The sequence below is a fragment of the Notolepis coatsorum genome (assembly GCF_963971535.1).
Source record: "Notolepis coatsorum genome assembly, chromosome: 4".
NCBI lineage: Eukaryota > Metazoa > Chordata > Actinopteri > Aulopiformes > Paralepididae > Notolepis > Notolepis coatsorum.
Window position 1 is genome coordinate 75,317,880 of NC_140168.1, and position 13,733 is coordinate 75,331,612.

Below are 13,733 nucleotides of genomic sequence, written 5' to 3' on the forward strand. Positions count from 1 at the left end.
CAGGGCTCCACCCCTCTCACACTACCGCCGTCCGTCTGCCAGAGGGCCCTCAACACCTTCCATCTGACGGGGAAAGCCATTGACTGTCTCTCGCTCTGCTAAAAGGGATATTTCCCCATTTCTGCCTATGTTGTATATAAATAAAGATTGTTATTCCTTTGCACCCGTTGTTTTTGTCTGCTCTGTTAGAAACTACAACAAACCTCAACCTGTGACAATAACACTTTGGACTTCTTCATTTGGGTGATGTTCCTCTTTAGAAATGTCTTCCAAAAGCAAAGTTCCTCTGTAGTAACGTTCAGAGGAAACAACGCTGTAATGATATTTCAAGTAGTCAGAGGAACCAGTGATGCTGAAACCTATGATGCTTCAGTGCTGATACCTATGATTCTCCAGTACTTGAACCCATGATGCTGCTGTACTGGTACCTATGATGCTTCAGTACTGGTACCTATGATGCTTCAGTACTTGAATATATGGTGCTTCACTGATACTTATGATGCTTCACTGGTACCTATGATGCTTCAGTACTGGTACCTATAATGCTTCAGTACTGGTACCTATGATGCTTCAGTACTGGTACCTATGATGCTTCACTGATACATATGATGCTTCAGGACTAGACATGCTGCTGAGAAAACAATTCTACAGGATTGTAAAAATGTTAACTTTAAAACATTTGGGACTGACGGGAAAACAGATTCTTCGACCCCAATCAGGAGATAAACCAGTCTCAATTAATTCCATTTGAAATATACACACAATATACAAATTCAGAGGAGACAGCTATGATTAAATGGGTGTGGGTCACTCTACAGAGGTGATCCAGAGGCATGGATGATAATGGATGCCATTATTTTCTTTTACCTTTTTCAAAATATGTCACAAATTCATCAAGTACAAGTAATCAAGAATTAACATATATTGTGCTTATAAACATGACACTCTGGGATCTAGTCACTCTACTTTTTGACTATCTAGAATACCTATATAAAGATCTGATAAAAGAGCATTGGTAAATGAACATTTCATGACCTGACAGTTTAACAATTAAATTATTTCAACAGTATTATCTATAAAAACCGTATTGGCATTGCATTGGTCAGTGCTGTTACATTCAACATTAGTGCTGTTACATTCATCTGAAAGATCAAGTCACTTGTCCCGTTCATCCCAGATTACTGCAGGAGATATTTTCTAGGGTTTTTGAGGGATAGCCAGACAAATGAATGTGGTGGACAGTCAAAAACACTGCATTTGAACTTGTAAGGTGCAGAGATGCGGCAAACTTGTAGCGTAAAATCCATGGATCACTGTCAAGGTACTGACAACATTCTTGTAGGAGTAAACTATCAAAGGAAAAACAATGGAATACCATTTCACAGAAATTCCAAACAGTACCGTCAATCTTTGGATGAAGAGGAGGAGGGGAAAAAACATGCACAAGGAGAAGGATTTGTTGACAAATGTCAAATGGGACATATCCCAGATGTCAACGTCTCGAAGGGAGGAATCACAAGGAGCAGGGTGAGAAGCACTCAGGGGAAGGAGGGAGGAGTCAGAGAAGAGTGAATGGGCTCGCTGAGACAAAGAGTGAGACAGACATGGAAGTGTGTGTGTGTGTGAGGGGGGTGTCGATTGAAAGGTTGTGGTTGACAGAGAATAGAGCAAGGCAGGACTGGGACAGGGGAAGGCCGAAGGGATTTAGTGCGTCGTCGCTTCGAACAGCAAGAGGAGGGTAGTTAAGCTGGTTAGGGTGGCTTTAACGTTACCTGACAGACTCCCTGTACCATCCACAGCAGCCCTCTCATTGGGAAAGATAAGTAGGGTGGGCGGCTGAGTGAGACTAAACTCAAGATCCACCTGACCTTGACCCACCGGTGGCATGCGGGCAGTCACCCATGCTGGCTCAGCTGTCTTCCTAGAACCTTGCGGTGGTGTTGTCGTGGTGATCGGGCTCCAGGTGTGTGTGGCCCATCTCGCTGAAGATGTAGTGGTGTCAGTAGCGGTTTTTGTGCTCGAGAAGTCTGATTCCGGTGAGGAATCTGGAGTTCCCATGGAGGAACTTGAAGGGGGCTCGCCGCTGTACTCAAGATCATCTTCAGACTCTCGTGATGCATAGGTGCTGTGCTGCAGAGACACGTTAGATGCTTGGGACTTGAGAGGGATGAAGGCAACCCCTTCTCTGAGGGTTGGTGCATCTGTGGCTGGTCCATTCAAGCTTCCCTCCTCATGAGTAGTAGTTGCAGGATCCTTGTCAAATCTATAAGTAGTGTTGGAGAAGTCTGGAGATTCAGTGGTATTCAAACCTGCTCCAGAACCTAGGTGCTCTTTAGACGTGGAATCCACCTTCTCTGTTGTGACAGTGCCATCAAAACCTGGGCTGATACTACCTTCCAGGCTAGAAATGGAGGTCTCAGAGGAATATGCTGCTGTGGATTTCACATCCTGGCCCAGTTCTTCAGAATGTTCCTCGCCTGGTGAAAGGCTAGCATGTGGAACTGCCGTCTGAGGTTCATTAGGAAAGGCGGTGGCTGCCAAGGGAGATCCAGGCGTGGCAGGGAAACTAACTGTGCCGATAACCCGGTCACTCTCTGGGAAACAGAAAGACAAAACAACACAAGCATTATGAGCATTCTAATGTTGTAATAGTGATATAATGGCACTAGCACAAGAACATGTCATCCCAGAGTATATATTGTTTATTATAGACATGCTATTGCTAAAATATTTAACCTTCATACTGTTCCTCATACTAGCTCTAGGTAGTTAGCTGCAAACCGATGCAGAGTCAATGGGGTCAAGCTCCTGTTTGTACAAACTGACAGAGGCTCATTGAAATCTACTTTGTGTGAACTGTGGAGTACATTTCAGTGAGTGAACTTGTACAGAAAAGAGCTTGACCTCATTGACTTTGCATTGGTTTGAGGAAGTACGAGGAGCAGCTTGGATTGTGCTGAGAAACGACTCTACCGATCATCATCATCATCATCATCATTGGTAAGTAAGAAATGGGCTAGGGTTCCAAAACTCAGAACTATCCTTTTAAAGGCATAAGGTCTATCTGTAAGGCTGTCAAACGGCGACCTCTAGGCAAAAGAGCCCTGCTTGGTATAACACTTGTTTACTTTTTGATGTGTACACACTGAAATCCAATCCACACATCAGACCAAAAACAAACAAAGCACAGTCCCATGTTGTCATATTTTGCTTAGAGGTTGCTGTTTGATGACATTACAGATTCTACCTAGGTTAAACCAGGTTCCAACAGGTTAAACATGGTTATTATTTCAGAATGACCATGAACAGACAATTGAGTAGTGACCATACCTTGGAAAAGATCTCCAGAACCTTCCAAAGCGAACCACTCCCTGTGGGGAGCCTGGGTAGATTGGATTGGTCGGTGAACTGGGGGCTGTGTTGAGAGAGACATCTGCTCAGCCTCTCCAAGCTCTGCCTCTTCCATGCTCAATTCATCTGCTGGATCATCCTCCTCAGAATGTTCCTTTGAGAGGCCAAGGATCGTAGAGGTGGACTCTGGGCTGTCAGTTATACTGTCATTGACTTTTGATTGATCCAAGTCCAGGTTGGTCTCAGGCATTGGCTGGAAGTGCTTGGAGCCGACTGACTGCTGGGATTCGTGTTCTTCAAGGTTTGTCTCTGGCATCGGCTGGTAATGCCTGTGAGGCTCATATGATGGCTCAGGGAACTCTGGGCCCGTCTCCAACTCAAGTTGGTGGATGCTGAAATTCCCTTCATGATGAGAATCTGTCTCACTGGTGGAACTGGGCACTAGTGACGTGGGATGCTGGGAAATGTAAGTATCTCTGGTGCTGGTGGCACTGGGAAGTAACAATGTAGGATGCTGGGAATCGTGGTCCATGTCTGTAGGAGGTGAAGTCTCATCAAAGGGCTGGATGAGGTCCAACGAGGAAGTGGAATAGAAGGGAGACTCTGTGATGTCTGACATGTCTGTAGAGGCTGTTCCGACCAGGTCTTCCCTGACAGAAGGGCCTGACCTGACTGTAGAGGATGTTCTAACCAGGTCTTCCCCAACAAAAGGGCTTGGCATGACTGTAGAGGATGTTCCAAACAGGTCTTCCCCAACAGAAGGGCTTGGCATGACTGTAGAGGATGTTCTAACCAGGTCTTCCCCAACAGAAGAGCTTGGCATGACTGTAGAGGATGTTCCAGCCAGGTCTTCCCCAACAGAAGGGCTTGGCATGACTGTAGAGGATGTTCCAACCAGGTCTTCCCCAACAAAAGGGCTTGGCATGACTGTAGAGGATGTTCCAACCAGGTCTTCCCCAACAGAAGGGCTTGGCATGACTGTAGAGGATGTTCCAACCAGGTCTTCCCCAACAGAAGGGCTTGGCATGACTGTAGAGGATGTTCCAACCAGGTCTTCCCCAACAGAAGGGCTTGACATGACTGTAGAGGCTGTTCCAACCAGGTCTCCCCCGACAGAAGGGCCTTGGAATATGGGGAGAGATTCCAGAACACTCTGGGCCTCTCGTTCCACTTGCTCAGAGTGTTTGCTCAAATGCAGCTCTTCGACTGCCTCCATGAGAAGGATGACCTCTTGGGCAGTACCCTCAGGCTCTGTGGCCATGTAGTCCATGGGAGACTCTGTGTGAGGATTTCTATGATCTGCGGAGGATGTAAACATAATTTCAAGTTTAGCCAAAATCTTTTGTATTGAATTCATTATTTAGTATTTAGTAGTATCATGTTTTTACAGTTAAAATACATTACAGTATGTAGCAGTGGCCAAACAAGCTACTGTTTGTCTTTGCCTCATAGCCTAAACCAGGGGTTCCCAAACTTTTTCAGCTCGAGACCCAAAAGATAAATTTGGTGTTTCCACGGGACCCAAACTTACAAAAATACATCATGAATTGCCATAACATACATTTATAAACTACTGATAAAGAACACAACAAACCATACATTTCAAATGTATATGAAATGTATTTATTTAATTATAAAAGTACATCACAGCAATAATCAGTGTAATGTTAAGTTGCTCACCACCTCATAATATATGTACATACAATTTTGTAACACTTTTAAATGAACAAACATGTTCTACTCTCCTTTCTATTTCTCACCTCTTTTTCAACTCTCAATTTCTTACCCCCTCCCTCCATCCCTCAACCTTAAACCCCAACATTGAGCAACATTCTGATAAATTTGTACTGACTTATTTAGAAATTCTACTGACCTGACATCATGCTAGAAGGGGTATAATATTTCATCTATGGCACAATGAAATATAATGAGAGGTATGTGGCTGGTTGAAGCAGATCTATTCTGGGCTTGGTTTTTGAAAGTGCTATTTTGAGGTCATGCTGAGCATTTAGTCTGTTTCTGTATTTGTTTTTCAGGTATGCCAGAGTAGAAAACCCTGATTCACATAAGTATGTGGTGCCAAACGGAATCAACACATCTACAGCTAAAAATAAAAGAAAAAAATAAACTATTAAGATTATTTAAAAAATAAAAAAACAATTATTGGTGACCCAATAAAAACGGGCCCTAAGTTTGGGAAACGCTGGCCTAAACTATAAGGGGGATCAAGGGGGATTGTGAATTTGAGCTATCATTTAGCTCAGTTGGATTCTGGTCAGAGACAGAGATAACTGTGCAACATCAACAACCATGGTCAGGGCTGGGATGTAATGGATCCATGCAAAGATATGTATTTGTACTGTTCCGTCCTTGATATAGTACATACCGTAAAAAGTATACATACTGAATATTTTTTCATGAATTCAATATTTTTCTCCTTGCAGCAGTATTACAAAAGTTTAATAATACACATAACATTGTGAATGAGATGGCACCATTCAATATTTGAAATGGTCAAATACCATTATAAGCGTCAAAGCGAAGATAATATTGTGATATATTTTGGACATATTTCCCAGCCCTAATCATGGACCATGGCTGCATATTGAAAGTCAAGTCATGAAATGTTAATGAAAGTGATGCATGAAACGTTTGGGGGAAACGCAGACCTCTGAAACAGAAAACATCATGCTGGCTGGACGGCTCTGGGAAGCCTGTCTGGTTGCTGAAGCGGTACAGCGTCTTCACCCCCGCCTGGGGTCCTCCACAGCGCTCCCTGGGCACGATGATGGGGTATCGCACGCTGCCGTCGGCCAGCCAGCCGGGGCTGCAGTGGTCCAGGCCCTCGCTCCAGGCCAGGTACAGCTGTCCGGTGGTGGCGAGCTCCGCCCTCGCCGCCTTGCAGTGGAGCCGCGCCTCGTCCAGCGACAGTTGCTGTGGGACGGGAGTGTGGAAGACCTCCCCTACACACACAACATCTCAGAGGGTCAGCTGGGTTCGCTTTTTTCCCCCTTTTCATTTAATCCATTAATTTTTCATCCATCCAGCCTGATGTTATCATTGGGAATACGTCTGAGCTCGCAAAAGGCCAATGCCGCCAGGTTTTCCTTCTTGGGCATGCAGTATCGTTATAACACATGGACTGGGGAGACTGGGAGCAGCGTGGATTATGTGTTTTGGTGGAGAAACGTTGGATCAATAAACGTGATCAATATTTGGAATGGCGATCAGGAATTGGATGAATCTTTTTGCAGTACATCAGATGTGAGGTAAGGACTCTGTTACCAATCTTGGGTTAATCCGATGTTTCTTTCGTAACGATCACGCATGTGTGTGTGTGTGTGTGTGTGTGTGTGTGTGTGTGTGTGTGTGTGTGTGTGTGTGTGTGTGTGTGTGTGTGTGTGTGTGTGTGTGTGCGTGCGGTTGGCGCTGACCAAGGCACGGAGAAGCGACTTTTCAGCCCCCGCTTCTGTTCGTGCATGAGGACACATATAATACCGATAATCTAGCGTTTATTTCAGAACGATTCATAAATCAAACGACAAATGGCACGATTTCTAAGGAAATGCATTGAAGCGCGGTTTGCTCGAGTTTCTTGAGATTATACAGAATCGCTCTGGAACTATACTCATATTCACCACGGTATAAAACGGAAATGTATGTATGAAAAAATTATCTGTTTTCTTGCATGTTGACTGGAAGAAACTCACTGACAATCGACGTGTTTATTAGATCCATAGCTATCATATTTAATATAGTTTTAGCACTCGCAAACACGGCATTCTCCCCATTGCATTACAGCGATGGCCTTCTAACCAGAAGGTAAACAGCAACCCCTTGGCGTCCATTGAGTTAATAATAACAGTGGCAATAATAATATTAATAATAATATTAATAATAGCAATGGCAATAATAATGATAATAATATTAATAATAACAACAGCAATAATAATATTATTATTAGTAGTAGTATTATTCATAATAATAATGACAATATTAATAATAATACTACTATCAATAATAATATTAATAATAACAATTGCAATAATAATAATAATGACTATAATAATAATAATGACAATAATAATAATAATAATAATAATAATAATAATAATAATAATAATGACAATAATAATAATAATAATAATAATAACAATAATAATTATTATAATAACAATGACAATAATATGACAATAATATGACAATGATAAGATTCAATGGAATAGTATATCTAAAAATAATAATAATACATATAATAAATAATTATATTAAATAATAAATATTATATAACTGATAGGGAATACAGACCCTCATCTGCACCTTTGATTACACTGCCTACTTGCTCATATGCTTATATGTTAATTATATTGTTTCCACTGCTTATTTTTATCTGTACTATAATTGTATTGACTATATTCATGTCTTCTACTATTACCCTGCCCATACCTGTACCTCCCCTCCACCCTCCCCATGCTGCTATGACGCATGCATTTTCCAAAGGGGATCAATAAAGGAATATCTTATCTTAATAATAATAATAATAATAATAATAATAATAATAATAATAATAATAATAATAATATCGAATGGAATAATAGAGGTCACCTGTAGACTGAAAATGCACACCAAATCGCAGGCAATAATACAGGCAATTTATGCAGGCAAAGGTTTTAACCATCCACAACAGAAAGCTGTATGCCTTGAGCATTGCCTACATTTCATTCATGTTGGAACGTGGCCCACTGCATAGACCTGTTCGCTGTTTACAAACATACCGTGTTCGAGCCAATCAGCAATACCAACTGAGTCACATGACTAAGGTACCCCGGACCTGCGTGAGCTGCTGCGCCAAAAGAAGTACTACGGGGCTCTATGAAGAAACCATGGCACTCCCCCTAAAAGTTGTTTCCAATGAAAACGGCTGGATGTCATTTAGCCAAATCAGTATGGCTGTGAGTGTGAGTCTTTCACCTTTTACATATATAGCTTTGGCATGAATTGATTGTTTAGATCGCTAGCATGGCTAACAAATGCAAATATATTGCCCCATTGTTCTGACCAGGATTACGCTCCTTTCTGCCTCGGGTCTGCGCGAGCATATTTGTCATGACGTCGTCGGCGAACAGGTCTATACAACCAACATCTCTTTAATCATGATTGTATCCTTTAAAGGGGCACACTAACATTATGGGACATTTTATTACTGAGTCAGACAAGAAGATAAATACCAATTTCCTCTCTGTGTGTTCAGTAGAAAGCTATGCTAAAGCTAGCTAAAATGGGGGACCCTGATGTAAACAAGACGAAAGTCTTTCTCTGGTCTGCATCCCCTTAACAATTGTGTGTATTGAGAGCTGTACTGTACTGTACCCATTCTGCAATCTGTTAATAAAGTTTTCAATCAATCAATCAATCCGGCTGCAAACTAGCCTAGCTTAGCACAAATTATTGGAAGTGGATATGGACCACTAGCCTATCTTAAAACGTACCCTCAATCTGCTCCACGTAGCAGTACACATCATACAGACCCTTCGGATCCAATGTTCCATAGTTCCTCACTCCTGGTCGCCCATCCATGTCTCCATAGCAACCTTCACGAGGCACTTGGATTGGGTACCTGTGTGAAAGTGATGTCTCCTCTGTGTTACACAAGCTGCACATATTCTGCACATCTGCTTAACCCTTTCACTACCACACTACAGAAGGTTAACCCTTTCACTATACCCTACAGATGGTTAACCGTCTGTAGTGCGGTAGTAAAAGGGTTAATCTTTGGTAGTCTGGTAATGAAAGGGGTAACCTTCTGTAGTGTGGTAGTGAAAGGGTTAAAGCACCTAGAGTTTGTACTGAACTTGGGAAGTCTGTGCCCCTGACATGTGGAACACCATACAACAAACTCTAAAACTCAATATGTTGGTGTCATTTGGTCAGTTCAAATCCTTAATCACCAACCACACCACCGTAATCTGCCGTTGTTTTAATTGATTGTACAAATTCTATTATGTTTTGCATTTATTATGTCCGTGGTAGGTGGAGACTATCCGAGGACATTATGCATTCGGTAGCGTCTGTGTGTGGGTGGGTGTGTGAATCCGCTCAATATCTCACAAACCATAGGGCTGATCAGCCTGTGCTTTGGCACATTGATTCATGTAGTCCAGGGGTCTCAAACTCAATTTACCTGGGGGCCGCTGGAGGTAGAGTCTGGGTGAGGCTGGGCCGCATCAAATATTCCACAAAAAAAGGGTTTCAAGTATTCCAAAATGTATTAATACATCAACAAACTACCCCTTTGCCTCATCATAAAACCTCACAAACACCAGCAACTGAGCATTCTCAGTGGTGTCAGTGGACTCATCCACAGCTATGGAAATGCACTGTGCATTTTTTTTTATTCTATCACAAAGCTGTTTAATGAAATCATCAGCCAGTATTTCAGTTATTCTGGTTGCTGTGCTATCTGAGGAGGATTTGCTTTTGTTTGCCTTCAAACATGGTCTCCGTCACTTCAGTCATACATTATTTTATTATGTACAGTATGCATCAGAGAATGGCTTCTTGTGTTTAGCCAACACCCATGCCACTGAGTGAGGACTTGGTTGCTTTTTATCGTTGTGACATAACTTTAACAATAATTCTGCTTGCAGCTTGATATGATGATTTCATTCCATTTATTTTTGTGGTTCTTAGTGCTGAAAGGTTGCATCAAAATAACTGTGTTTTGTTTCGTATTGGCGTTTCAAATTGCGTTTCAAATTGCCACTCTTCACAAGAGCTACCGTTTCTTGGCACATTGTGCTGGTTGGAGGGAGGATGAACGCATATTTTTCAGTCCATTCACCTTTGAAATGCAGCGATTTTCACTGTTGACTTTTATTTTACTGGCCATCGTTGAACATGCCATATTTTTCTACTAGCTGCCTGCTGGCAAAACTATGCTACTAGCTACAGTACCTGCAGATTAGACTACTGTAGATGCGCTGTCAACTCTCGCTCTGACTCCGACCCGTTGAAAGAGACAACATGCATTCCGTGAAGACCCGCCCTACTCTGCGCCTCTGATTCACAGACTGTGGGTGGGGGGGGGGGGGGGGGGGGGGGAATGGTGACGGGACGCTGAATATGATTGGACCAAAGCAGTAGACAGACACAGACAGTTGGAGCAGTGCAGCCGGACAGGAGCTTGCAGAGGAGATAGGGGAGAATTTCGAGGATACCTGCTATACGCACTGATGACAGGATATATTTCCTTCCACTTGGTATCACTCCGGAATTACGTTTCAACCACTAATGTTGCTGCCATGAGCCTGCGCTATGGTAGCCTACAAGTGATAAAATAAATAAAACGCCCAACTCGCGCAACGGGTCGGCAAAAGGTTGCGCGCGGGCCGCACTAACACTAAACTTTGATGTCAAGTAGGGGGCCGCAAAATATCATCCTGCGGGCCGTAAATGGCCCGCGGGCCGCGAGTTTGAGACCCCTGATGTAGTCCTTCTGTGGAGAGTTTATGGTACACCTTTTTACCACCAGAGGGCCACAAAAGATGATGTACAGTATGTGTACATGCCAGTGTTGTAGTACTCGAGTCCAGGACTCGTGACTCGACATGGACTTGAGCACTGATGACATGGACTCAAGCATTGACTGCATTTGGACTCAGACGGTGCAGACAAGGACTCAGACTTGTTAATTGATAAATACAGTTACTCAGAAGGTTGTTTTCATTCTTTCTGATATGTGTATTGCCAAACCGCCGAGCTGCTACCTGACAGACTGGTCGGACAGCCAACCGGCGTCACACTGCTCGTAGCCGTCGTAATAGGCCACCAGCAGCTGCTCGGGAGCGGCGATGCGTGCCCCGATGCTCTCGCACGCCTTCTGGGCCTTCTGGAAGGAAAACGCGTAGCGGCCTATGGCATCTCTATAGTGAAAGACGACACCTGAAACACACACAGACACACACACGGACACACAGGCGCTATTAAAGGGTATGTTTAGAATTGTGGACCCCTAGCTCTATTTCCTACTAACCAGTGATGTTGTTGATCAGTAGCGACATTTCTCATTACAATCCATGCTGTTCTTCATACTGGATACTTGCAGCTTCGGCTAGTTAGCCACAAAACCAACATTGCGTTGTCAGTGGGGCCACGCTCCAGTCTGTACGTTGTCAGTGGGGCCACGCTCCAGTCTGTACGTTGTCAGTGGGGCCACGCTCCAGTCTGTACGTTGTCAGTGGGGCCGCGCTCCAGTCTGTACGTTGTCAGTGGGGCCACACTCCAGTCTGTACAAGCCCTGACATAAATGCTGAAACACACGTTGGGTGCACGTATGTGGAGTAGGTTATATCACCTATTTCAGGACAGAATGGACAGAATGGAGTTTGGCCAGAACTGCCCAGCGCTCCGGTGAGTGAGCGGCTCTGGCGTAGTTGGTGAAGCTCAGACTGAACGATGCTCCATGTTCTTCCACAGCAGCGGCAACAAAGAAAACAATCCAGAAGCAAAGAACACAGATCCTGTTCAGGCCCACGGCGCCGGTGCTCAATGCCACTGACTTCAATTAACTTCAATAAAATTGTATTGTCATTGTACAAAGTGAAGTATAAGTACAACTAAAATTGGACTTGTGAGCTGTCAAGAGTACATTGCAAATAGGTGTATGCCCTCTAGAGGCCGTCTGATGAAGCCTTGAAGACTGAGTGACTGATGGCCTGACCAGCAAACACCACCATAGCTACTGTACCTCATCTCACCAATCAGGCAGCACCAGTTAGCCCGCCTCCAATCAGTCATGTGATACTTTCCCTATCACCTCCTATGAAATACCACTTCAGTACAGTACAATACTTTCCCTATCATCTCCTATGAAATACCACTAGGGGTCTACCAAGGACTGCCAAGCACCAATTATTATTTAGACCTTGCCATCAGCTCAGATCCATCCAATCAGGACATCATAACACTTACCTTTGACCTTGAGCTGAGTGAGGTCAGTGGCGTCCTCCAGGCCCTGTTGCACCTCACAGCGGTAGTGGCCGGAGTCGCTGGAGCGCACCTCCCCGAGCCACAGTGACAGGTCCTCGGAGGAGGAGGCGTAGTTGAGCAGGGCGGCGCGGCCCCGGTACGCCTCGTTGACCTTCACCCTCTGACCCCGTGCCACCAGGACCTCGGTCTCCAAATCTCCCTGCACCACGCTCCACTTGACCCGGGGTGCCGTGGGAGAGGAGGAGGAGGAGGAGGAGGAGGAGGATGAGGAGGAGGAGGGGGGCGTGGGGGCCGGTGACATGGAGCAGGGGATGACCACGGAGCCGCCCAGGGGGACAGAGACGAGGCCCGTGACAGGAATGCTCACCTGGAGTTGTCCAACATCATCTGAGACAGAAAGGATTTGTATTTACATCTACGTCATGACAAAGAGGGGAGTCTACTGTCTATTGTTTGATATACATAGTACTAAATGTATGGAGATACGTATAGTCTACTGTCTATTGATGTAGTACAGTACTAAATGTATAGAGAGTGAAACATACTGTATAGTCTACTGCTTCTATGCTATGACACCTGAATTTGCCCAGGGGGACTAGCAACTTGACTTTTAAAGAGGGGAGCAGTGTTTCACCACGGGGGCTGGATCCAGCCCAAGAACAAACAGCCCTCGTTCATAATGAGGCCACGCACTCCAACTGTGTCCACACGGGCTCGGAGAGCAGAGTGCTTTTTTTTTTTTTTTAATGTATATGGTGTATTTTCTTGTGGATACTACTATACATTTCTCTCTTTATATTTGATAGAATAAAATAAAAATGATACAATTAACACCAGCCAAAGAAGGGCACTTTTCTTTTCTTTTTGAAGGCAAAGGGGTGGGGGCTCAAGACCTTCAAGTCAAAATCTTGCCATTGTAACAACACTAGAACTATGTATGACTGAAGACCTATGTATGACTGAAGATCTATGTATGACTGAAGACCTATGTATGACTGAGGACCTATGTTATGACTGAGGACCTATGTATGACTGAGGACCTATGTTATGACTGAGGACCTATGTATGACTGAAGATCTATGTATGACTGAAGACCTATGTATTACTGAAGACCTATGTATGACTGAAGACCTATGTATGTATGACTGAAGACCTATGTATGACTGAAGACCTATGTATGGCTGAAGACCTATGTATGACTGAAGACCTATGTATGACTGAAGACCTATGTATGTATGACTGAAGACCTATGTATGAATGAGGACCTATGTATGACTGAAGACCTATGTATGAATGAAGACCTATGTATGACTGAAGAGAAGACCTATGTATGACTGAGGACCTATGTATGTATGAATGAAGACCTATGTATGACTGAAGACCTATGTATGACT

General features: G+C 43.8%; 1 protein-coding gene across 1 annotated transcript in view; it reads right to left on the bottom strand.

Annotated features, from left to right (window-relative positions):
- The window catches only part of LOC311227299 (brevican core protein-like), a 71,504-nt gene that overhangs the window by 26,085 nt on the left and 31,686 nt on the right, over nucleotides 1-13,733 (bottom strand). Inside the window, exons 3-8 of the mRNA XM_084312900.1 lie at nucleotides 12,322-12,726; nucleotides 11,118-11,292; nucleotides 8,841-8,968; nucleotides 6,021-6,314; nucleotides 3,331-4,650; nucleotides 1,773-2,594 (exon numbers count right to left, since the gene is read on the bottom strand). Of these exons, the coding sequence (XP_084169026.1) occupies nucleotides 1,773-2,594; nucleotides 3,331-4,650; nucleotides 6,021-6,314; nucleotides 8,841-8,968; nucleotides 11,118-11,292; nucleotides 12,322-12,726 (3,144 nt within the window). The remainder of the gene's footprint in view (nucleotides 1-1,772; nucleotides 2,595-3,330; nucleotides 4,651-6,020; nucleotides 6,315-8,840; nucleotides 8,969-11,117; nucleotides 11,293-12,321; nucleotides 12,727-13,733) is intronic.